This window comes from Pelodiscus sinensis, chromosome 1 (assembly GCF_052426305.1).
Source record: "Pelodiscus sinensis isolate ZL-2025 chromosome 1, ASM5242630v1, whole genome shotgun sequence".
NCBI classification, from domain to species: Eukaryota; Metazoa; Chordata; order Testudines; family Trionychidae; genus Pelodiscus; species Pelodiscus sinensis.
Genome location: NC_143052.1, coordinates 194,645,838 through 194,671,983, shown reverse-complemented (window position 1 = coordinate 194,671,983; position 26,146 = coordinate 194,645,838). Strand labels below are relative to the sequence as shown.

Sequence of the window (26,146 nt, the reverse complement as noted above, 5' to 3'; positions counted from 1 at the left end):
AAAAGGGAGGGATGATTTGTGGTATCCATAACAAAAGGGCTATAAAGTATAGTACAGTATATCATTTCAAAGATAAAGCTTTGCAATAGAATTGTACTACTGCTTTCTATGTGAATTTGGACAAGTCTCTTAATCTGCCTGTGCCCCACTTCTCCATCTGTGAAATGGGAATTCTGTTTTTTTTTCTCCCATTACATTTTAATTTTGGGGGCAGCGATTCTCTTATGTATGTAATGTCTAGCACAATTGGCTCAGGATCCGCTGGAATTACTATACTAACAAATAATAATGTGGAGATTTTAATAGACTGCAATGTACATTGCTAGGTAAGGGCATATTTACCCTACCAGTTATATTGGCAAAACTCCCCTCCCCCTGAGAAACATAAATTATGTTGTCATAAGTGGTAGTGTGGCTAGTACTTTTCAGCATGAGAGCTTCTTGGGCTGACAAAGCTAATGCTGCTCATTGTGGGTAGTTTAATTATGAATATGGGAGAGTGCTTTCACATTGGCATAGAGTGGCTTCCCAAGAGATCTTACAATGGCACCACTGCAGTGGTACAGCTGTGTCATTGGAAGCTCTGTTTTGTAGACCTATCTAAAGTAACCATTCTGTGATAACTTTTCGAGCTGTAATGTAATGCTAACTTTTAATTGCGTATTTTGTTTAGTTATGACTTATTGTTTCGGGCCATGCTTCTGCATCATTTACCATTTAGCTTGTTTACTTATGTTTTATTTTATACTTCCTTATCCTTCCTCATAAAATACTTGCTCTTACATAGAGCTATAAATAATTGCTGCTGATTCATGTGTCTGAAACTAGGTAATCCTCTAAGATTCAAGTTTCAGGAAGCTAGAGTGCTAAAAATGTATAGTGAGTACAAAGGTGGAGGACATTTACATTGTTGTCTTGAGGCTGGAGATATCTAGACTAAGGTGAGTGTGTTTGCTTAAGTACTTGCCCTGAAAGTACTACTTGCCTTGTTTTGTTGCTATCAAAACTAATGCTGTCTTTCCTTCTGTGTCTATGCTACAATTAATGTTGGTATAATTTATGTTGCTCAGTAGTGTGTGAAAACCTGAGTGACATAAGATACACTGATATAAGCACCAGTGTGGAGAGCGCTATGTCTATGGGAGAGCTTTTAGCACCAACATAGCTATTGTCACTCATGGAGACTGGATGGAATATGTTGGCTTAGAGTGGCTACCTGAGAGAGTTTATGGCCGCTCTACTCTAAGCTCTCCAGTGTAGCCATAGCCAATTCTGAGGAAGCGAATGTAACTAATAATAGCAGATTTCATTTCCAAAGCTTTGTGCGATTATTCAGTAATTCAGAATGCTGTGTGTGGTGTGTAAGTGCTATTGCTATTTTTCAGAGGGGGAAATGGAGTCAGAAAAAAGATTACTTACTGTTGAACTTTGAGTCATTGGTAGAGCCGAGATTAAAAGTCAGGAATTTGTGAGCATCAATTCCTTCCCCTAGAGCAGTGATACTCAGACTCAGGTTTGTGAGCCATAAGTGGCTTTTTAAAGTGCCCCCCGTGGCTCTTTGAAACGCATGCTATTAACCATTGTGTGAATTAATTATTAATCAGTCAGGATGCTTTTAACCATTGTAATTGACATAATAATGGTCAGTTATTTTGCTGGGTAAATAATACAGAAAATGCTGAATATTTCTCTTGTCATACTGTTTAAATATGAATATATATTCCTAATGTAAATAAAACTATGCATTAGCACTATTGTGGCTTTTTTGGGCAATGTTGATCACGAATTTGGCTCTTAAACTCAGACCTTGGTTGTTCCACTGTGAGACTGCTTACTTCAGGGGTGGGGAACCTTAGGCCCAGGGGCCGAATGTGGCCCCCACCTTGCCTGGATCCAGCCCCCGAGGCTCAGAACCTCCCCAGCATTTGGGAGCCTGCACTGGTGCTCCAGCCCCTCTGCTGCCCCACCACAGGACTGGAGCATACAACATTTACTAGGCTGCCCCTCCCTCCAGGCTCTAGTGGGCAAAGGGAATGTGGGGAGTGTCTTTCTCCTCAATTGGGGGCTACATCAGTGAGGGGTTTGTTTTTGAGGGTTTTTTGTTTTGTTTTGTTTTTGCTTTGTTTTTGTTTTGTTTTTTGCTTCTCACTTGTGTGCAGCCCCCAACTGATTTTTCTGTAGGTCAGCAGCCCTAGACCCAAAAAAGGTTCCCTGCCCCTGGTTTACTTGTTTTAGTAATTGAGTAAATGCACTTAACTGGTGGGACTTTTGGGGACATTATGCTCTGAGAGGTCTTTCTTACAGTGTGCAATAAGTTCTCAAATACCACAATGATTTCAAATATTTAATGGTATTGTTCAAATGTAAAGAATCTACGACATTTAGAACAAAGGAATAGTGATCAATTACAGGTGTTTTGTTCTATTTTTAGTTTTAGCTACACATGCATGTTTGAACCATGACTGATTAGAACAAGCAAACAGGGATTTGATGTTGTCTTTTCTTAATAGTTTGTTTGGCTCATTTTCAAATTGGGTAGACTGGGAGGAAATGCCTGATTTTTACAGACTGTATTTTTTGAGGTTCAAAACTTACTGTTACAACTGAATTAAGACATTGGTAGCATTGACACAGAGTAGCTGAAGATTTCCCATAGCATGGAATCAGTTGGCTAGTAATCTTTTGGAGGAATTTTCCCCAATTTCTTAAGAACATTAGTGAAGCACTTTGTACTCTGTATTAAACATTAGAACTATTAAAATGCCATATTAGTAACTATACAATAATAATTAAAATACAGTAGGACTTGAGCTTCCCTTTCCCGAGATCTATGACTGGTTGGATATTGCCAGTGTCTATGCTGCGTGTTCATGGCTAAAATTCCATGTTTGTTGTTGCACAGTGGTTTGCCAGGTCCCTGGGGGCAGCAGATTACAGCAGTGACTAAAGGGGTTTTGGCAAGGTCAATGGTTCAGATTCAATGATATATTAGGGATATGTCTAAAGCTCAGTTAGTCTTGGAAAATGTATCTACTCTCCAAATAAGCTTTACAGCATCCTCTGCTTGGCAATCCTGTACAGTACATTCAACTGTGCTTGTTATGTGACATTCTTCTACTCTGGAGGAAGTGCCTGGGGGAGAAACTATGTGTGTGGGGGGGAGGGGGTTAGGGGTAGGGAAGAGGTAAGAAAGGATGACAAAAAATCCCATGTTTTCAGAATTCTTTCTGATTATTTGCATGTTGATTATTCAAACATCTTTCATGTATTGATTCACAGTTTTTTTTTGTTTGAGGGTTGTGAGGTCATCTAAGGAAAAAGTTCTGAATTGTGTGTCATGATCAAGTCTTGCATAGCCAAGGAAATACTTAATAACAACCCATATTTTAGGCTTGTTTACACCAGCAAGTTACTGTGCTGTAACTGTCTTGCTCAGGGATGTGAACCCCAAGTGCAGCAAGTTAGCAGTGGCTCCCAGTGCTGTAGCCTGGCTCATACTGGCACTTTACAGCCACCATAGATACCGCTTTTGTAAAGGTAGTTTACCTAGAGCAGGGTTTCCCAACCTATGGGTCAAGACCCAAATATGGGTCGCCATTACATTTCAAAAGGGTCACCGGGTGGCTCTTAAGGAGCCACTTACACATTTTTTGAATTGCCCTGGGTCACCTAGTCTTCCTGAATTGTCAAAATGGGTCCCCATCTGGAAAAGATTGGGAATCACTGCTCTAGAACCACATGTGGTTCTTCTAAAGTTAATATGTGGTGGCTTGCTCAGGCACAGACTCCAGGGCTGTAATGACATGCCAAATTTCCAGTGCTCCACTTCTGGCTCCACTTCTTCCTCCAAGCATATTGTGCCCTCACTCCTTCCCTCCCCCACAGAGCCTCCTGAGTGCCATGAAACAGCTGATTGCAATGGGCAGGAGGCACAGGGCAGGAAGAGGAAGTGCTGATCAGTGGGGCTGCTGGTGGGCAAAAGATGCTGGAGATGGGAGAGGAGGCACTTGATGAAGACTGCTGACAAATTACTGTAGCTCTTTGGCAATGTTCATTGGTAAACTGTGGCTCCTTCTCAGGCTCAGGTTGGTCACATCTGACCTAGAGCACTGGGAGAGCTCTCTCAGTGCTTTACTGTGGCCACACTGCCACTTTAAAGTGCTGCTGCAACAGCGCTTTAATGTGAAGAAAAACCTTTTATAGAGAATATTTGAATAGGCCTCTCCCTCCTTAACAGATACTCTCTCTTTTGACTACCAAAGAACCGTGATGTGGCCTTTTTTCCCTCCTTTAATAAGCTATTTCCCATATAAGTACAGGCAGTCCCTGGGTTACGCGGATCCGACTTAGGTCGGATCCGCAGTTACGAACGGGGTTTTTCTCGCCCCAGAGGACGGGAGTGGCAGGATGCCCAGATGTGCCGCGGTCCCGCTGCCCGCGTCCTCCGGGGCGAGAAAAGCTGCTCCGTGTCTCCCTGGTCTGCTCTGCCCCGGGCTTCCTGGAATCAGCCGCTGATCAGTTTCAGCAATAGCTGACTTGGGGATGCCTGGGGTTCTTAAGTTGAATCTGTATGTAAGTCGGAACTGGCGTCCAGATTCAGCCTGTTGAAACTGATCAGCGGCTGATTCCAGGAAGCCCGGGGCAGAGCAACTCTGCCTCGGGCTTCCTGTAGTCAGCCGCTAGTCAGTTTCAGCAGTGACTGAATCTGGACGCCAGTTCCGACTTACGTACAAATTCAACTTAAGAACAAACCTACAGTCCCTATCTTGTACGTAACCCGGGAACTGCCTGTACTGAAAATAAATTAACCCCATCCGTTTACATAAGGCTTTTGGAAAGTTTCTGGTTCAGTCATAGTAATTTTTATTTACGCAAACATTTCTGATTCATGGTTTGAGATACTCTTACTGGTTTTATTTACAAATATGCACTGGCAGGCCTGCAAGCTGACAAAACAAATCTTTTGAAGAGAAAAAACAACAGATTTTCCCCGATCCTGGACTGACCACATAGTCACAATATCATAATTAATTTGATCTATAACTTTAGTGGAAATTTTAATAAGCAAAAAACTATACACGTGTCCAAAGGCAGGTAAAACCTTTTTTGGACACCCCAAAGTAAGTATAATGAATAGTCCTGTGGCATCTTAGAGACGAACCAAAATACATAGAATCATGAGCTTTCATGGGCAGAACCCACTTCATCAGATGAATTGGAATGGAAGTAACAGAAACCAAAAAGATAACAGCAGAAGTAGTACTTGTCAAATGTAGTACCTGTGTCAATGAGGCTAATTAAGTGGGCTGGATGTGTCTCATACATAGCTTTTTATGTGGAAATTAAAGGCAGGAGAATTGCTTTTGTAATGCACCAACTAGTTCATGTCTTTGTTCAAGACCAGGGTAACTGAGATGAATTCCAGCTCTAGGCTCTCTTTGTCATTAGTTGGTGAAATTTCATTGTAGAAGAAAGGCTACTTTTAAATCCATGATTGAGTGTCTAGGCCGGTTAAAATGTTCCCCTACAGGTTTGTGTGCTACCATTTCTGATGTATGAGTTTGTATCCTTTTTTGTAGAAACTGTCTGGTTTGGCCAATATTCATGGCGGAGGGAGGCACTGCTAGCACTTGATAGGATATATCCCATTAGGACAGGGGTGGGCAATAATTTTTGGTGGGGGGGGCACTCCAAGGTTTTGGTAAGTAATCAAGGGCCGCACTTTTCCGTGGAGGGGGTGCAGGGTCTAGGATGGAGGTTGGGTGCAGAGTGAAGGAGGGGGTTGTGATCTGGGTAAGGAGGTTGGGGTACAGGGTAAGGGAGGGGGTGTGGGTGCAGGAGAGGATTCTGGCCTGGGGAAGGGGTGTAGGAGGGAGTACAGGGTCTGGGAGAGAGTTTTCACGTGGGGCAGGGGGTGCAGAGGGTTTGGATGGTGACCTGGGGGAGGGAGTTGGGGTGTAGAAGGGGGTGAGGTGCCAGACTCAGGTGCTGGCTGGGAGGAGTTTACCTAAGTGTCTCCTGGCCAGCAGGCTGCAGCACCCCCAATGCAGGATGGTCTCCCTACCTGCTGCAGCCCCAGGCCGCTTGAAAATGCAGCCTCCTCCCTCCACGTGGCTCTCAACTCTGGGTGGGCAAAGGCTTGCGCTGCCCCAGTTGCTCAGGCCAATCTCTCCGCTCCGATTGGCTGGCTGTTTCCAGCCATAAGGAGCTGAGAGAGTGGCTGAGAGCAGAGAGCCGCAGGACTGCGTTTTGTACTGCGGCAGCTGCATTCCTGAGGGTCCCTGCACGGTGTCTGTGGGCCGGAGCCAGCCCCCGGGCCATATTTTTGCCAAGCCCTGCATTAGGATGTGCAGTTGTATGCGCCCTGAATGTCGTGGCTTATGTGGTTGGCTTCTGTGATGGAGTCACTTGTATAGATAGATGTGTAGACAGAGTTGGCACTGGGGTTTGTTGCAGGAATGTTCAGTATTTTACCTTGAATGGCTAGTCTTGAAGATGAGCAAAAGTGCTTCAGGAAGTATTGCTGGTGGTCTTCCAAAAGGTTTCCTTCTCTGTAAATGGGTTATCAGCCAATGGTACAGCCTTATAAGGCTCTCATATTCAAGGCACTGTTCACGAGCATGGATATAGTGCCGAGGAAAAGAGTTCTGAGAGGGTATCTAGTCAGGAGCCCACTTCAACTTCCGTAGACTGGGCATGTTAAAAATTCACAATTCCTTCAGCAAGAGAGCTACAGTCTGATAAGCAGTCCCAATGAGTTACATGGAAGTTGAATTGGCATTTTTAATCTACTGCCATTGGGCTGCGGGGGGACGGAGGGAGACAAGCTCCTACCCATCTTATAAATAAGGATATGATGGAAAGTTATTTCACAAGTGAATAATGAGGCATTTATCTCAGTTATCAACATAGAGATATTAAAGTTAAGCTTTATTAAAAGTCAGTCATCTTAAAACCTTTTCATTTCTGCCATTTCTTTTATACTATTAGAAGAAAATTCTAGTTTGAGAGTTAACACTATACTCTGGAAAAAACATGTAGTTTGTTTTTACATAGTATGGATATCAGATGCAGCTTTAATTGCTAGAAGATGAAGAGTCACTCATAATAGCTAGTATGTCACTACTCTCATGACATTTTAAAATCTAGTACTATTTTATATAAGGAGGCTGGTATTTTAAATAGACATTGATATACAGCCTATCGTACTTTAAAATATTTCAAAATATAATATGACTTTTAGTACTTTTGTATAAATATGAATAGATGGTATATTGCTAGGACCTATATTTTATGACTTGATAACACAACAATTGTCAGTCTGCAAGTGGAGGGCAGGTTAATAACACTTGTATTGGTAATTCTGGTACAGAAGCCACTGACTGACAAGGCACTACATTAAGGATGTTAAAATGCTGTTATCAGGCTAATCATACAACTTGTATCAACTACACGATTAGTCGACAGGGCCACTCTGCAGAGCATAGCTCCAGGAGCCGGCTCGAGCTGGGACTGAGCAGTCCCAGTACATGCCAGCTCTGGGAGCCACCTATGTTGCAACTCTGCATTTTAAATGTAAGCCGGGGCTGTGCAGTTCCAGCTCATGCTGAGTCCAGCAGCCCCTGTTTGCAGCAGACAGCAATACTCTAGCACCAGGCCCTGTTCACAACAGCCAGGGCTGTGCAGCAGCCTCCCCTATCCCTCCCGTCCCCTTTGCCTCTGATAAAGGCTGAAGATAGAGGCAGCAGGGGGAGCAGGTGGCACAAGGGAGATAGTGCTTAGGCAGTCTCTGCTGACCTTGTGTTCCCACTGCGGTGCTTCAGCCTTTGAATTGTACAAGAGGCCCACAGCACTCTTGTACATTTCAAAGGCTGAAGCGCTCCAGTGGGAACCGGTGTGAGCGGGGTCTGTTTCAGTCCCCACTCACGCTGTTTGCCCTCTGTACCACTGCCCTCCCCCACGGAGATGGTGCTGGGGGAAGCCGTCTTAAAAGTCAGCTCCCACCAGCTTCTGCTCCCTCCCCCATCCTCTCTCGCTGCTTATCAGATAGTCAAGTAATTGCTTACATCTGTACGCTACATCTTGAGTTCTTTTTGAAAACACAGAGAAATGGTGAAATAACAAAGGATAATGGGGGAATGAGACATGTATAAAATTCCTAGAAGTATCTTATACTATGGAGGGTAAACATGCCTAGTGTTCTTTCTTCGTAGTGGCAGTATGTGGCATGATCTACCTTAATTTTGGGTTGACATAGTTATAGTATCTGTAGTGTTAAAAATCCACAACCCTGTGCAGTATGCTGACCTAATCCATGCTGTAGGTGCAGCTAAAATGGCAGAATAAATATTTCTGTTGGCCTAGCTACCATTGCTCAGATGGGAAAAATCTTCTATTGCTGTAGTCTACTTTTATATTGTAGGTTTACACAGGCATTGCCAACAGGCCATAGCTGTACTGCTGTTGTGCAGAGAAGGCTTAAGGCTTAGTCCAGGGCTACTCAACTTTGGAAGCCCCGGGGGCCACAGCACATGCCAAGTGCCGCAGCTTAAGTGTGGTTGCATATACATGCAAATTGCTTCTTTCACATGGACAGGCACAAATACAAAGATTAAGGTAAGACTACACAACATGCAGGCCCCATTTAAGTCAGTTCTGCTGATATTAATAAACTGCAATATTTACCCAATTTCAACTCATACGACAACACTTTTAATGAGCTATGACAGTGCGGGAATGTAACTACTAAAATGCATATCAACCCAAACTGTACCACGGGCTGCAAACAAATGGACCACGGGCCTCATGTGGCCCGCAGGCTGGGTGTTGACTAGCCCTGGCTTAGTTTATAACTAAACTTAGGTCGACCTAGCTATGTTGCTCAGAGGCATGAGAAATTCACACCTCTGAGAGACATGGGCCAACCTAAGCTCCAATTTAAATAATTTTGAGTTGATGGAAGAATTCTTCCATTGATCTAGTTTACTACCACCTCTTCGGGGTAGGGGTGGATTAATGACAGCAGTGGAAATCCCCCTTCTGTTGTGATAGCAATTGTCCGCGTTATGGCAGCTTTGTAACTGGGCCATGAAGTGTCTGTAATGAAGATGTAACTAAGTCTTTTACTTAAGAGGTAGACAAAGCAGCAAGTTTTAGGCTGCGTTGATTACCATTCTGTTTGCATTTAGTTTTTCCAGAGAGTGGAAGAACTCTTTCTGTAAAGTGTTACTTAACCACTGAGGTGGGGCAGAATTGCATGCCACCAGTTTACACCACTAAGTAAGAATGGATGAGATATAAATTTGAGGTTCTGCCAACTTGCGTTCACTGGATTCATTGACTTTCCTGTAAGTAAAAGAAAATGCTGTTAACTCCTGCGTCCTGCCCAAATGAGACTACAGGAGGCCCCAAACTTGCGACCGCCCGAGTTCTGACCCCCTGCACTTAAAACCATTTTTGTAAGTGTGGAAAGGGCTGAAAACTAGGGTTGCCAGATGGTTTCAACAAAAATACGGGACACACTTGACATTACATGACAATCTACATTACATCGTACTTAGAAAATACCGGACATTTATATTTTCTCAATTTGTTTCCTGAACAGAAAGCTCAAATACTGGACTGTCCGGTTCAAAACCGGACACCTGGCAACCCTACTGAATACCCCCGACTTATGTCCTTGGCCCGCATTTATGATAGTGCACAGCGCCTATAGTAAATGAGGGTTCGAATTACAACGCCCCCGACTTGCAACGCTTCCCCTGGAACCAAATCACGTCGCAAGTCGGGGGCCTTCTATATTAGCATTCTGCAAACCTAAATTTATCCTGTAGCTTTGACTGGTTCTGTTGTGTGCCCCCCTTTGTTTCTCCCCCTTGCCTGCCTTCCTATTTTAAATTGCTGTGGAGTGTTGGTATGTTCTAACACAGGCCTGCACAACATACAGCCCACGGGCTGCATGCGGCCTGCAGGGGGTCACTGTGCAGCCCGTGATGACTACGGGCAGCACGGCCCCATCCGATCTGCCGGCCGGGCAGAGAAACGGAGCGCCACCAGGGAGAGGAAAGTGCGGTGATTCTCGCCGCCGGGCTACCAGCGAGTAGCTCTGGCACAAGCTAGAGGGTGGGACTCTGGCAGACGCCAGGATGCTGGCGTAACATGTTGTCGTGATATCGGCCGGCGACCACCCGATTCAAAAAGGCTCCGGCAGCCCCGCAAACTGGAAGGCAGAAGCCAGGTAGGGGAGGGGAAGGAGCTTGTGCTGAGGGGAGGGGGCAAGTCAGGAGAAAGGGGAAGGCACCAAGGGACAGGGTGCAGGAGAGACAAATGCCAGGGGGCCAAGTGGAGACAATGAGGAAAAGGGCAGGAGTGAAGGTGTCAGTGGGAGTGGGGATAGGGTGATGCTGGGAGAGGAGAGGGTAAGGGCATTGGGATCTGTATGTTGTGCATGCCTGATTTTAATTGAAAATTTCTTAATAAAGTATCACCTGTCCCCAAACCTACCCTTGCAGCTCGCAGCTGTTTTCTTTGGAGTAATATGGCCCTTGCCGCTTTCTGAGTTGTGCAGGCCTGTTCTAACAGTTTAAGCCACACTTGCATCCTTCCCCTCCCCATTCATGGGCTCCAGCCTGAGCCTGGACATCTACACTGCATTTACATAGCCCTGTGAGCTGGACGCACAGGGGTGTGTGTTTATAGGTGTACCCTGAGACAAAAAATTGCACCTTTCTTAGGTGAAGACAAGGTTTGAGTGTGTTAGTACTTTTGTGATCAGAGCGAGCATTATGCACAGTTGACCTTGGGGGGGGGGGAAGGGTACAGTTTGGCAGCTGGCTGTTGTTTGTTGCTGTACAATAGTTAAGGCTGCATCAGTGTGTTTAAATTTCATAAAGCACATTTGTTTGCCTTTATCTTGAATGTAAAGATGAACTTTGAGCTTATACTTGAACAGGAACATTCCTTTCTGCCTCTCCTTCACTGCTCACAACAGGAGTGCTTAGCAGAGAGCACCTTCCTTCAGATTTCTTTCCTGGGTGCACATAGTTGATCCAACTGAATTGCCTTTGGAAAATTGAATTTTTTAATGCCATTTCATTCTTAGTCCATAATATAATTTAGAATCCGTGTTTATTTTATAGTGTAGGAGAGGGAAACAGCTCTCTTAGTTTTGATTCTTGTTAGTTAACAGTCATTGACCATCCTCCTCAACAATATTGTTGTGTGTTTGAAGTTTTCCTGTTAGGCTTAGCTCTTAGATATTATTCTATTAGGTTTATTTAACAAATGCAATATTCTGAAATATTTAGTTTTAACCTTTATTGGTTTGATAAGATCAAAACATTCTTACATATTACATACATATTTCAGTACTTCCCTATTATTAATTTTGAGATCATCTATTCATGCAAAATGTGTTAATTTTGTGGAAATGGCATTATCCAGCTGAAAACTGCTCACAAGTTTTTCAGCCAGCTCTAAGCAGAATGTTCTGAATGTGTATTTTTTGCTTTTGTCTATATTTACAGGTTATCCCAAGTTTTCCAAACACTTTTGCTGTCTCAGCACTTTTGATAAAGCAAAGATGTCTGCAAACTCAGTAAGTAGTTAAATATTCAGATTTGTCTTCTGTGTGTAGCAGCCTAGTAATTAAATGAATTAATTAATAACCAGGGTCATTAAAAGTGAGCATAGGTATACATATCTTTCTCTTAAAAAAAGTTTTTTGACTTTAGTTTCCTAATCTATAAAATGAGAAAAATGTTTACCTGCCTGCTAGGGTAATGTGGGGATAGATTAATGAACTAATGTTTCAAGTCAGTGATTCACAGTGATGGATGTAGTTTATGAATCTAGTATTCTGCTACCCTCTTCAGGGTACTATGAGAATACAAAACTGCCCATCATACAACTACAGTAGAAGTTGTTGATTATGTTCTATGGCTAAGAGGAGAAAAAATGCAACATAAAACGTTGTGCATGACAAGTTGTATCTTGTTGATTATTATGAGATGTTAGTGTTAGAATATAGAATGTAGCGGTATGTATTTTGTGGTGTATTTGTTAAAAGTAATGACGTTTTGGCAGAGTGCTATAGTGAGATCTGATAATTAGCAATGAAGGAACACTGTCAACTGGAAAAACAAATTTATCACTAAAAAATTTGAATCTAACATAGTAACTATTCTCCAAGTTATTTCAGCTGAAATAACTTGTCAGAAAATATGCTATTTTACCAGTTTTTATTTAAAAAAAAAAGTGAAAATAAAGCAGAAACTAACTATGGAAGAGACCTTTATAAATATAAAGAAGCAAAAAAATCTATTTTTTCTAAAGGAATTTAAAATCTAAATTTAAAACCTAAAGGGTGATCTATTTGGAAACTAGTTGTATTTTTTTTTAAATTAATCCCTCAGTTAAATGTCCCTTTAAGTCTTTTGCTCCTCTTCCCAGGAGAGTTTGTGTATAGGGTTACCAGATGTCTTTCAAAAAAATACCGGACACACTTGATCTCAGAACAGCAGATGGGGGGGACTGGCTGGGAGGGGAGTGGGGTTGGGGGGAGCGGGGCTAGCCAGGGGACATCGGGGGGGGGGGGCGGGACCAGCTAGTGGGGAGCAGGGCTGGCCAGGAGGGCTTGGGGGGGTGGGGCTGGCTGGGGAAGAACCAGCTGGCGGGGAGTGGTGCTGACCAGGATGCATACAGATCCCGGGGAGCTGCCTGTCCTGCTCACAGCCCTGGTGGGGCGTGCGAGCGAGTCTGGTCCTGGGGGTTCCATCCTGCCCTGGCCCTGCCCCACCCCCTCTGGTATTTTCTCAATTTGTTTCCTGGACAGAAAACTCAAATACTGGACTGTCCAGTTCAAAACTGGACACCTGGCAACCCTAAGAGTATATCTATTTTTTGTGTTCATGAGTATGATTAATTTCTGAATTAGTGAGAGATACTGATCTCATAGAACTGGAAGGAACCTTGAGAGGTTATCGAGTCCAGTCCCCTGCCCTTACGGCAGGACCAAATACCAACCCAGATGTTGTCCAATGAGAATTCTTGGGTGTTCATTGTATTTACATAAGAGACAAAGTATTTTAGGAACTTTTATATTGTTCTAACTTTGAAATTATTTCCCCCCTTACTTTCACCTTTATTTTCTATTTAGGGACTACCACCATACTATGAAAATCATGGCTATCAGCCAGAAAACTTCTATTTTGTCCGACAGCCTGTGAATACTAACATGTATCCACAATACCCTCCTACGTATTATCCTCCATCAGTGCCACATTATGTCCCAAGAGTTCCTACTCCTCAATCAGCTCCCCCAGTAGTACAGCCAAAGCCGCCATCAGCGAAACTGTGCACATCAAGTAAGATTTGTCTGGATTACTTTTCATGTAGACTTATTGCATGTGTCCAACAGATGAAACTTATTTCCTTTAAACTCTTATCTTGAGGGAGTATCCCAGAAGCACTTCTTGGTCCCTGAGGGTGGTAGGTAGACCCAAATCCATTACTATTGTACTTCTTTTGTAAAAGGTGTGCAGAGCTGGGTGGTTCTGTGAAATGATGAGATGGAGTGATTGAACATCTGAATTGTAGATTCACATCTGCATAGCAGAGACTGAAAGCTGTCCATCTGAGTTTGTTTGCAGGGAGATAGGTATGGGACCTAGGCTAATACAATAATTTGTTTGTAAATCTAACTCTTCTTTTTTTCCCTTTTTAATTGCAGATCTTAAGAAAACTCTGTGCATCATTTTTTCTATTGCAATACTACTGATTGGTGCCGTAATTGCAGCTGTCCTTATCTGGTATTTTGGTAAGAATGTGTTGTTTGTGGTGGTAGATCTTCTGTTCAAAGCTAAAATGTGTTGAGCCTTTGATTTTCATCTTCTAGTGAGTGGTAAATTAGAACAGAAAACTTTTGTTACCTGTCTTTTAGGAATGCAACTTGTTTTAAATTTTTAAAACTTAATTATTTGTTGTAATCAGTGTTACTGTTGTCTTTTCCTTTAACTTCAAATATATTTACATTTGATCAATGTCCTTGACTCAGCAGAAACCTCTTACTCATCTGAATTCTCTGGAATCCCATAAACTGGGACCTCTCACACACATAAAAATGTGTTTAGATCAACTGAAGAATAGTGAGGGGGGAAAATAGGGTTATATTCCCAGACATGACAATGTTGCACATGTTGGGGGTGGAAGAGGGGATGGAAGGTGTGGACCTTGGGAAGGAGTTGGATGAGGGAGGATGCTCAGGGCAAGGAATTGGATTGTGGGAGCAAACTCAGGGTACTGGATTTGGGGGGGCAGGGCTTACATCAGATGTTTCTCTGCAAACAAACAGTTCCTTGTGCCTGCTGTTTCTGGTGGAGGCATGGCTAGGCAGATCTCTCGCTGAGCCCTGACTATGAGGTGGTGAGGCAGAGGGCACCTGTGGGCAGAGGCAGTGTGAAGAGCAGCCTGGCCATGCCTCATCCTCTGCCGGGAGCAGCAAGTATGGGGAGCCTCCCAAGGTGAGCACCCTCTAGATCTGAAACCCTGAGCCCTCAGCTCTCTACCCCAAGCACTCTTCTGCGCTCAAACTCTCTCCTGGGAGCCTTCTATTTAATGCACGCGACATAAAAGTGGGTTACAAAAGAAAATTGTGTTATGTCAAAAATGTGCTGTATAAATGTGCATTTAAAAGGGTTTACTGTATACAGTCTTCCATTTTACCAACCCTCTTGCCCATATTTCTTTTGCATGTGTGTTCCTCAAATTGTACAATCCAAAGGTCTTTCAACATATGCCTTGGTGGAATTGAAACTGTCTCAGAAAACTCAGTAGAAATCATAACCATTTGTAGCTGACTTCTTATCTTAAAGATCCTTTTTAATGCCCACACATCTGTCTCCTTTGCACGCCGATCCTCTTGTAGTGACCAATAGCTGTCTTGGCTCATCAATACAGTGTGGATCTTCAGGAACATGTGTGTCACCATCTCAGTGGTGTGATGGAGTGGCTGACTGCTCCAACGGAGAAGATGAAAACCGATGTGGTAAGTGTGCATAAAACTCCTTGGAAGCCTCTTGATGCATTTTCCTTTCTAAGCCCTAGTCTGCATTACAAAGTGGCACTGTCTTAGTTTAAGGTGATAGAAATGTAGCTGTGTTAGTCTAGTGTAGCTGAAACAAAATACAGGACTATGTAGCACTTTAAAGACTAACAAGATGGTTTATTAGATGATGAGCTTTCGTGGGTCAGACCCACTTCCTCAGATCAAATAGTGGAAGAAAATAGTCACAACCATAAAATTCGACACTCTATGCATCGGTCTCAACAAAGACGCTAACTATCTTACCCATTAGAAAGGTAGCTTCCCCAATTATCACCTCTAATACCATTAGCTCACAGACATTTACCTCCCCCCTCCCCGCATCTCCCTTCTGTTCTGAAATGTGATTTGTCCTTTTCATATGTGTTCATTTTTTTAATTGTATCCTTTGGTATATATGGTTGTGACTATTTTCTTCCACTATTTGATCTGAGGAAGTGGGTCTGGCCCACGAAAGCTCATCATCTAATAAACCATCTTGTTAGTCTTTAAAGTGCTACATAATCCTGTATTTTGTTTTAGTTTAAGGTGTGACTTTAAACTAAGGTAGACAAAAGACTAATATAGACAAAGCTCTAGAAATGTCTGCATTGCCTGTTGGGCAGCTGCTTGCTTACAGCAGTCTGTGGCTTGCAGAGCAGGGGATACTATCTTCTTGAGTTCAGTGACATGGATTGGCTCATTTCTTATTACATTTCTTTTTCCACCCGCTCTCCTCACTTTTCAACCTCTCCCTAGCATGCTTCACCCATAAAAAAATCTATCTGTCTCAATATTAGGGTATGTCTACACTGCAAAGTTAATTCAAACTAACAGCCGTTCGTTCAAATTAACTTTAATAGGGGCTACACATACAAACCGCTAATTTGAATTTAAATTGAACTAGCAGAGTGCTTAATTCGAACTAGGTAAACCTCATTCTACAATGAGTAACGCCTAGTTCGAATTAAGTAGTTCAAATTAAGGGCTGTGTAGGCACTTAATTCGAACTAGTTGGAGGCTAGTCCTTCCCAGGTTGCCCTGGTGGCCACTCTGGGCCAAACCAGGGAAACTTTTCTGCCCCCCTCCCGGCCCCGGAGCCCTTAAAGGGGCATGGTCTGGCTACAGTGCTTGTGCCAGTTGCAAGCCTGCCAGCATCCAGCCAGCAGACCCTGCACTTGGCACGGCATGACCCAGCCATCCGCTGCCACCCAGCCCTCCGCCTCTTCCCAGGACCGGGCTGGCGGCTCACAGAAGCCTGCCTGGGGCTGCAAGAGGCGGGCGCCCACCTGGTCTAGTGCGGAAATCGTGGACCTCATCGAGGCTTGAGGGGAGGCCTCCAACGTCCACGATCTCCGCAGCAGGCACAGGAAAGCAGCTGTCTAGGGCAGGATAGCTGCCAGCCTGGCCACCAAAGGCCGCATGCGAACCCAGGAGCAGGTTTGCATGAAAATCAAGTTGGTCCAGTGAGACCCTCGACCCTGAGCCCTGAGCTTAGAACATAAGAATGGCCATACTGGGTCAGACCAAAGGTCCATCTAGCCCAGTAGCCTGTCTGCCAACAGCGGCCAGCACGAGGTACTTCAGAGGTGATGGACCAAAGACAATGACCATGCCATTTGTCTCGTGCCATCCATCTCCAGCCTTCCACAAAGAGAGGCCAGGGACACCATTCCTACCCCCTGGCTAATAGCACTCCATGGACCGAACCTCCATGAATGTATCTAACTTCTCTTTAAACTCTGTTATAGTTCTAGCCTTCACAGCCTCCTGTGGCAAGGAGTTCCACAGGTTGCCTATGCACTGTGTGAAGAAGAACTTTCTTTTATTAGTTTTAAGCCTGCTACCCAATAATTTCATTTGGTGTCCTCTAGCCCTTATATTATGGGAACTAATGAAGAACTTTTCTTTATTCACCCTCTCCACGCCACTCATGATTTATAGACCTCTATCATATCCCCCCTCAGTCTCCTCTCTTCTAAGCTGAAAAGTCCAAGTCTCTTTAGCCTCTCTTCATATGGGACCTGTTCCAAACCCCTAATCATTTTAGTTGCCCTTTTCTGCACCCTTTCCAAGATATGGAGTATGAAGATATGGCATACCATAGTTTGATACTTCCCCTCCTCCTTCTTCCCCTGGCTTCCCACTACCAGCTCCCTCCTCCCAGGTTTCCCCCTCCCCTCTCCCACCCTCTCTCTTCCCCTCTCCCACCTCCTTTTCCCAGTCTCCCCAGAGGTTAATCCCCCCTCCCCAGTTTTGTTAAATAAAGAGTTACTATTTTTGAACGCACGTGTCCTTTATTTTTTACATCAGGAAGGGGGCCTAGGGAAGGGTAAGTGAAAGGAGGTGAGGGAGGAATGGGGCATGAGCCGCCGATGGGGAGGACTGGGATGGCTCTGCGGGCTCCTCGGGGTGGAAGCTTTCCTGCAGGGCCTCCTGGATCCTGACAGCCCCATGATTGACCTCCCCCAGATGGCAGCCTGCGGCAAGTGCAGCCGGGCTGATGGCCGAGTGCTATGATGTGCCGAGTGTGGGCACTCAGGGCACTCCAAGACAGGACTGCTTTGCTGTCCTTTATCGAGTTAGACAAGCAAGCGGGGAACCCTGAGAACTGTCTCTCCTGGGTGGGGGTCGGGTCCCTTTAAGCACAGCCCTCGGCTAGCCTGAGGCAGCATCTCCATACTCTAAGTCATAACCTGATGCCCTACCGGCACTGGTTCTGGCCAGCCTTAACTTCGGTTCAGGGTCCGCTCAGTGTGGACATGCTATTTTGAATTAGCGAAACGCTAATTCAAATTAGTTTTTAAGTCTAGATGCACTAATTCGAATTAGCTTATTTCAAATTAACTAATTCGAATTAAGTTAGTTCGAATTGGTGCTGTAGTGTAGACATACCCTTAGTGTGTGCTAGCGTAACAAAAGCAAAACAAAGATGGAAGCTTGCTACAGGTGGTATCTCCTTTAACCGTGGCTTCCTGGTCCGGCAACATCTATGGTCCAGCATCACCCACCTATGTTCCTGGATCACAGAACCCAGGAAGAGGGAGGACTGGCGGCAGGGCAGGAGCACCGTAAGGGGCACCGGTGACTCACACTCGGGGCTCCCAGCTATCTCTATGTGTGGGTGGAGGACAGATGGCATAGTGTGGAGTTCTGGCCCCAGCAGAGTTCCCTGGCTCCAGCAGCCAGGGAATTATAGCCTGGCTGCAGCCATGGACCTCTGGCCCCATCTCTGGAGCTCTGGATGTGTTCTGGCTCCAGCGTCTGGGGAGCTCCAGCCTCAGCGGCACCCAGGGAGCTCTGGCCTAGGCCACAGAGCTCAAGCCCCATTCTTGTGCCCTGGCTGCAGAACTCTAGCCCCAGCCATGGAGCCTGGCAGCTGCATAGCTCTTCCCTGGCTGTGCAGGTCTAGCCGTGGCACTCCAGCCCTGGCAGCAGCAGGGCTGGGGAGAGTCCCGGGGGCTGAAGCAGCAGAAGGGGCAGGCTGGAGCCTTAGCCCGGTGGCAGCACAACCACAAGGGGAGGGACCTTCCCTGGTCTGACAAATCCCCTTGTCCAAGACCAGACAGATCTTGAGGGTGCCGGACCAACGAAGTCCAACCTGTACCACCCTTAAAAGCATCACCTTCCAAAGAATGCTTTATAATAACTTTCAGCATAAGAGACTGACTGATTTTAGTGATTTCAGCTGAAGAAATGAAGAGAGGGAGACTTTCATGATGAGCTGGCTGTAGTCACCAGAGAATACTTGGTTGTGAACATCATTAATGTGCACACTGAAAAGCCACATCTACCTTGTTCTTAATATCTGTGTTCCATAATATGACTTCCCAGAAAATGGTCTTGAAGAGGACATACTGCTCCATTTGATCGTATTATAAAAGCTGGGTGGGAAACTATTTTCCTCTCCCATGAATGTTTTTGAGATTTCACTCTCTTCAAACACTTCAGAGAAACAACTGGCTATCCAGATCAGAATAGTCCACCTGGGCAGTAGGAAACCTGGGTTCACGTCCCTGCTCCAGTTTAGACAGAACTGGGATTTATATGAGGGTTCCTTATGTCTCAGTAACTACCCCAACTACTTATGGTAGTGGCGATCATCAGTCTCTTTCTGGCCAGAGAATCTGTCCTGGACCATTGAAACCGAACCTTTACTGCAAAAGTTTGTTTTCTAACCAAACAAAGGTTTTTGTTTAAAAAAAAAAAATCCCACCACTTATACATGTATTTGGAACTCTGATCTTCCAATGTATTCTGCATAGTACCAACAGTTAGCTGTGTTTTTTTTTTTTTTTTTTTTTTTTTTTTTAAAGGATGATTTTTCTAGTTTGGTTGCATAATTGGGTCCCTTTTCAGTAATATAGCTTATTCCAACCATTATCTTTCACTTTAACTTTTCATGTTGAACTTTTCTGTCTTACCTTTAGGACACACTATCTCTTCAAATCAAATAAGTATTAGGGCTTGATGTTATGAGGCAAGCTGTTCCATGTTAAATTCTTTGCTTCATGATCTTTTATATTCGTACAGGACAATTTCTTACCCTTTCATCACCTTGTCTGTTATTGCCATAAACTCAGGCTGAGGGTGGAGCATGGGAAAGAGTTGTGTTAATTTTAAAATGTTCATAAAATGAACTTTAAAATGTAAATACAACTTAAGGTAATAACTCACTCAGATGGCTTTAGAAAAGGGAATTAAACTGACATGTAAAAATTTAGTAAATGAAAACTTCATAATGAGTGTCAAATTATAGCATCATCTGGAATTTTTTTCTTTAAAAGCAAAAGGTAATTTCAGGTGCTACATCTGTCTCTAGGGCCCCTGACAATTTTTGTGGAAGCAACAATTGCTTTTTTGATTTATATTTCATAAAAAATGAATGTAAAAGGAATCTCTGAAACTAGTGATCGAAAAAGTGACATCAAATGAAGAACTAAACTGAAACAATGTCCTTCTATCTTTTTATTTTTTTTAATCTTGCAGTTCTACTGCTTTTGGAGCTTGCTCGCAAAAGTAATAGGTGTAAAATACATTTTAGGAATATGAAAATTGTAGGCTTGGAACAAGATGGTCAGCAATGTTTTCTGTCTTGATTGCAGTTAGACTCTATGGACCAAATTTTATCTTGGAGGTCTATTCATCTGTCAGCAAATCCTGGCATCCAGTATGCTATGACGACTGGAATGATGACCATGGAAAGATAGCTTGTAAAGATATGGGATACAATGAGTAAGTATAATAATCTAATCATGAAAGGTGTACAGTCAACACAACCATTTTATTAAATTTTTCAAAGAATCAGTTACTGCGTTTTTCTGTTGCTAGTTTAATTTTCATGAATAGAAAACAGTCCCAGTTAAAACGAAAATCACTAGGTGTTGCTGAATCAGTGATGTAGATGGCATACGCACTACATGTTTTTGAAGAAACAATAGTTGTTAGTTGTCTTTGTGCAGCAATACATGCACGCACATAGTGCTCGCTTACAGTGCCGGTGACAGACTTCACTGGGGGAGAGAGCGGGTTTGGCTCCTGGCCCCCAGAAGTGGTGGACACTTAGTCAGAAGGGGCAGCCCCCCTCAATACCACTTGGACCATGTCGTGCCTCCCCCAGCTGACTCCAGCTCTACTCGGGCCATGCCATGTGGGGCTCTGGCAGCAGTTTAAAGGGCCTGGATCTCGGTGCCCTTTTAAATGGCTGTGCCCCATAGCAACTGTCTTTTCATTTCTCCCCCGCCCCCACAGCCCTGCTTGCTTAAGATTTTCTTGGACTGAACATACTAACTGAACATAAAACTTTATAGAAACCTATTCGTTGTGACCCATGTTACATAGACAACCCGGACTTAGGAGGACACTAAAGGATTTATTATGCTCTTTCACAAGTGCGTTGACATTTAACTGCAATTTCTGGACAAATTCCAAGCACAGTAACTTGTTTTTTTCTACTTGAAATAGGCTGCAATTTACCTATGTTGCTGCTGCTGGGAGTGATAGATGGGGGAAGGGAAAGACTCTCAAATGCAGATGGGCTGGTGTGGCTGCATTTCTATCCAGGAGGTGATTGGAGTGATGGGTTAGTGTGGTCAGAACTTGGAAATTTTCACCATGAAAAAGTTAGATGAAAGCAAGGTCTTATTGAACTGTAAAAGTGGACATAGAAGATATTTACTTAGAAATTAAATTTTAGTTCTGCCATGGTACATTATCCTTGGGGTTTTTATGATGTAATATTCCATAATATTGTCGTTCATGTTGTAAGCTTTACATTTTAGTGGATAGTTTCGCATTACTAGAAGAACTTTCTGATAGGATTTGAAATATCTGAGTTTCTTATTAAATCTTTTGTTTTGTACAGAAATTCTTATTACTATAGTCAAAGAATAGCTGAAAGAGTTTCTACAAACTTTATGAAGTTGAATACAAGTGCTGGGAACATAGACCTGTACAAAAAACTGTATAAAAGGTACTTGTATTTCATATAAGCATTTTTTATTTTTATTTACTTTTAACAATTGGAAACAAGGCAGCTTCCTTCATCACTGTAATGCAAACACCTCTGGGAATTATTAGAGCTAGTCAAAATGTTTTGCATTATTATTTTTTTGGCAAAATATGCACGTTTGGTGACAATGAGATTTCACCAATTCATGTAAACTTTTGCCAAATTGTATTGCTTTTTTTTTCTTTGTTTTTTTTCCCCTCTATAAAAAACAATCAAACATTTGTATGGATGTGGTGGTGTGTGGGGATTATTATTTTTTTTTTAAGATGGGATGTTTTGAAATGACTGAGTCAATTTTCTTTTTAAAAATTATATTAAATTATTAAAATTTATGCAACCATTTGTTTCAGGTCAAATAAAACATTTAATTTGACATCAAACAATGTTTGGACTCTTTCACACGTGCCAGTGAATTGAATTAAATCCATTATTCACCCTGTTCTACTTTATTTTTTAACATGGGGGAAGAGAAGTTCTTGTGGCTGATCACAATAACTACTGTTCATTATATTAAATCCACAACTTTTAAATAATTCCTGGCAATGTCTCTTTAAAACTTATTTTTCTAATTCCCGTTTACTGAAGCTTAATTTCTTGAGGATACTGATTTTTTTTTTCCCCCCTCCTCTTGTGTTCCATCCTAATTCTTGCACACCATCCAAAAGACTGTTCTGGGGAAAACTGATGACGTTAGCCATAAAGTATTAAATTACTCTCAGGATTATTTTTGTATTATTTGTTTAGAATTGTATGAATATTCAGGGAGCAGAGTTAAAAAGACACTAGAATAATAGATCCTAAATTAAAGTATTTTACTAAATGTTCTTATTTCAGTTCTCTGGTGTGTTGATAGCTGTGCTTAGAAAATTCTTCAGTTCCCTCCCCCTTTTTATTTTATAAAATATTGCTGTACTAGAAGATTTATCCAGCATTGCTTGGGTCCTTAACTCAAATAAGTTTTCGTCATTTAAATCATCGTTTTGGGGTTGAGATGGGGCTGAGCGTTCAGTACGCAGGCTGCCCCAGGGAGAGAGAGAAGACTACTGCAACGTCTTGAGCCAAGGGGAGAAACACCTGTCCATGGCTGCTGCGATTGCAGTGGGCACAACTGAAGGAGGGTTGCATGTATCCCAACTGGGGGGAGAGACAGACACAGAGACACAAACTCTGAAATACATAGTAGATAGCTGTCCCTTTCTCCACCCCTGTACTCTGCTGGCCCAGTGGGGTTACACCTGTCCTGGTCCCCATCTCTGGCCCCTTGCTGCCCTCTCCCCACCCATGGTCATCATGCGGTATAACTCCCACCTACTAGGAACGTAAGTGAGTAGTTGACTATCTGATAAGCCTAGGCTTATCGGTTAGTTGAGTTGACTACTCGCTTCCCCCCCCCCCCCACCTCTTGCTGCCTCTGTATGGGTATGTCTACACTACCACCCTAGTTCGAACTAGGGTGGTAGTGTAGACATGCCCTATCAGAGGGATGTGGGGAAGTGCCAACTTAAAAGCCAGTTCCCCCAGCACCGTCTCCACAGTGCCATCTGCCCACTCCCCCTGCGCTAGTGCCTCTAAAAGAGGCAGCAGAATGTGGGGGTAGGGGAGGCTGCCGCAAAGGCTCTGTCTACCTCCTTTTCCATTTTATGAGGGGGGGGGGGGAAATCTAACTTTAGGCACATCCCAATGTCCTGGCACCTTAAAACCTTGTTTTAAGTTAACATAAGAGGAAGCTGTACACTGAAGTTGGAGGTCCTAGCTCTTACCATTTAGGAGGTCTTGGACAAACATGCTCACAGATGGACAGACAGATAGCTGCACATTTCTAAATTATGTAGTAAAGATGAAGAGTTGAGGACTGCACCCTCCATCTGGAGGGATAGAGACTAATGTGCTCACGCCTCTCTTTCTCTGCTCTTCACTTCACTCTTCACTGTACTGATTGTAACGTAGGCAGTTATGCTTTATTGCTGGGAGATCTAGACTGGTGCTTTTCAGTGCAAAGACTTAGAGTTCAGAGTGAGTTTTTCAAACCTCTGAACAGCTAAAGTTGTAGGGCTGAAAGGTGGCAGTGTAGACTCAGCCGATGTGTCTCAAAGTCTGTGTTACTGTCAGAGCTGCATGCTTCCCACTAATGCTCTCATGGTGAATGGAGGAGACAGAAGTGAAGGCTGGGTGGGCACTGGCAGGGCAGTGAGTGGGGGAAGGATTAATACCTTGGAGATTTCTGAAACGGAAGGAGACAAATGAGGCTGGATAGAGGGTGCAATGTGATCTGCGGCTAGAGAATCGTCTGACTACTATTCTCTAAGCAGAGTTTTTATATGTTCTAGTAAAGGCTAACTGTGTGCTGATTTATTTTAGTGCCTCTTGTGTATCGGGAGCGGTGGTATCTCTGCGTTGCGTAAGTAAGTGTTTTCTATTTCTTTAGAAGAATGTAACTTTTAAATTTGTCTGCTTCCAGTGACTGCCTAGAAGTCAAGATGTGCAAGGATTGTGTGCTGAAGCACATCTTATTCTGATGAGCTATGTATTGTGATTGTAGTTTACATGCAGAATCGGGGATGAGAGGGACTAGCAGATTGAGGGAGAGTTAGTGGAGACATGCTGGCTGGTGGATCCTAAATGTTCTTTGTCTAAAGTATTGTTGCCAACTTTGATCAGATCCTTTGAATAATCTGCTCAAGATTACATGTATATAGAAATTGCCCTGTAAAAATCAGATCAATAAGTCATTTACTCCAGATTCATGTTTGACAGTGCCAAGTATCTAATGTGTTAGAGGCAAGTCCGAGAAGCCCATCATAAAGGGCAATTGAGGAATGACGTGCCAGTAGCATTTTTTTTTTCATGAATCCTGACTGTGAAATGTTCCTTCTAGTTTCTTTAACTCCTATATGTGGATGCTCTCATCATTCATAGTAATTTTTATTTTCTGTGTCTCGGGGGGGCGGAGGCAGAAACGTTCTCAGTTCTGCTTATGCATATGTGTAGTTTCCCCCGCTTGATGGTAAGATACCTTGTTCTAAATAGATAAGGGGCATTTAATTATATGGTTTTGCAAGGACAGTCTGCCTTCCTGGCAAGCACCTAGGGGGAAGATCATTGTATCTGTAGTAATGATAATTCACATACTTACAGTATATAGAAGACTTATTATGACAGTGTTTATCTTCAGTAGAGGGGGGCTGAACATGATGACCCAGAAGATCCTCTCTGGTCCTAAGTCCTTATATTTATCCCTACAATGGCGCATACAATCCAGAATTATCAGAATACGATGTTGTCTGGCCTTTCAGCCTATATCTGTGACGAGCTCTTCTTTCTCCCTTGTCTGGGGGATAGTACAAGAATGCTAGCATGTGTGACGGTGTGGTACAGATTCATACAGTTATACAACTCTGTTCTCCGCTCACCCCAGTCGTCATTCTCCTGTCGGTCAATTACAAACAATCATGCATCTGCCTTCTCTAAGGCTACCTCTAGACTACATCCCCTTTTCAGTAAAGGGATGTAAATTAGGCATGTCAATATTGCAAACGAAGCCAGGATTTGAATTTCCCATGCTTCATTTGCATAATGGTGGCCGACGCTGCTTGCTTTTTTTTTTTTTTTTTTTTTTTTTTTTCAAAACCAGGGCTTTTTTGAAAAAAAAATATAGGCAGTTTAGACGGGGCATTTTTGACAGAGTATAGGACCTTTCAAAACGGGGCATTTCTGTTGAAAATGCTCTGTCTAAACTCCTGCTTTTTTTCCCAAAAATGCTGTGTCCAGACTACATCCCTGAGTGTGATGGAAAGAAAAGTGGAATGAAAAATTAAGCTAATCCCACAACATTTTGTTGAAGTAACATGGCCACTCCTCTCTATCACTTCATTAGTAAGATTTTTTTTTTAAGGATTAAATTTGGGGACCACGTACTGAGGGGGCGGAAAAGGAGGGGGGTTTGCTTGTCTTACACCTGAAATGCTGATGATTAAAAGGAACCACCCTTTCATTTCCCATCCAAAGGCTATCTACAAAAGTTCTCACTGCAAGAGCAGTGTAAGCAAGAACTGGGCCTTTAGTATAGAATCTGGAACTCATGCATTTGTGAGAGTGCTGATTCTGACTAATTTAGACACCCTGACAAACAATTTACAAAGCTACTGAATAACTCACCAAGAGTAGAAAAGATGTATGTATGTCGTCTATGTAGATACTAGTGTGAGTCTACGTCCCCCTCTAGTGGGTGAACCATGTAAGGCAGGTTAAGATTCTGCTACTGGCAATGGCACAGAAGCTTAGGCAGCAGAAGCTTATGCCAGTGGCTCTTAATCTTTCCAGACTACAGGCAGTCCCCGGGTTACGTACAAGATAGGGACTGTAAGTTTGTTCTTAAGTTGAATTTGTACGTAAGTCGGAACTGGCGTCCAGATTTAGTCGCTGCTGAAACTGACCAGCGGCTGACTACAGGAAACCCGAGGCAGAGTTGCTCTGCCCCGGGCTTCCTGGAATCAGCTGCTGATCAGTTTCAACAGCAGCTGAATCTGGATGCCTGGGACATAGCAGCTGGGGCACTG

General features: G+C 43.4%; 1 protein-coding gene across 4 annotated transcripts in view; it reads left to right on the top strand.

Moving 5' to 3' along the window:
• TMPRSS2 (transmembrane serine protease 2) overlaps positions 1-26,146 on the top strand; it is a 48,535-nt gene that overhangs the window by 5,943 nt on the left and 16,446 nt on the right. For 3 of the 4 annotated variants that reach the window (XM_075912161.2, XM_025188399.3, XM_075912157.2), the window contains exons 2-8: positions 11,526-11,596; positions 13,157-13,364; positions 13,730-13,816; positions 14,924-15,043; positions 20,185-20,314; positions 21,444-21,551; positions 23,949-23,992. In XM_075912161.2, coding sequence (XP_075768276.1) covers positions 11,582-11,596; positions 13,157-13,364; positions 13,730-13,816; positions 14,924-15,043; positions 20,185-20,314; positions 21,444-21,551; positions 23,949-23,992 — 712 coding nt within the window. In that variant the 5' untranslated portion in view covers positions 11,526-11,581. Of the gene's footprint in view, positions 1-842; positions 942-11,525; positions 11,597-13,156; positions 13,365-13,729; positions 13,817-14,923; positions 15,044-20,184; positions 20,315-21,443; positions 21,552-23,948; positions 23,993-26,146 lie in introns of those variants that run through there. The other variant, XM_025188400.3, reaches the window with a different exon arrangement.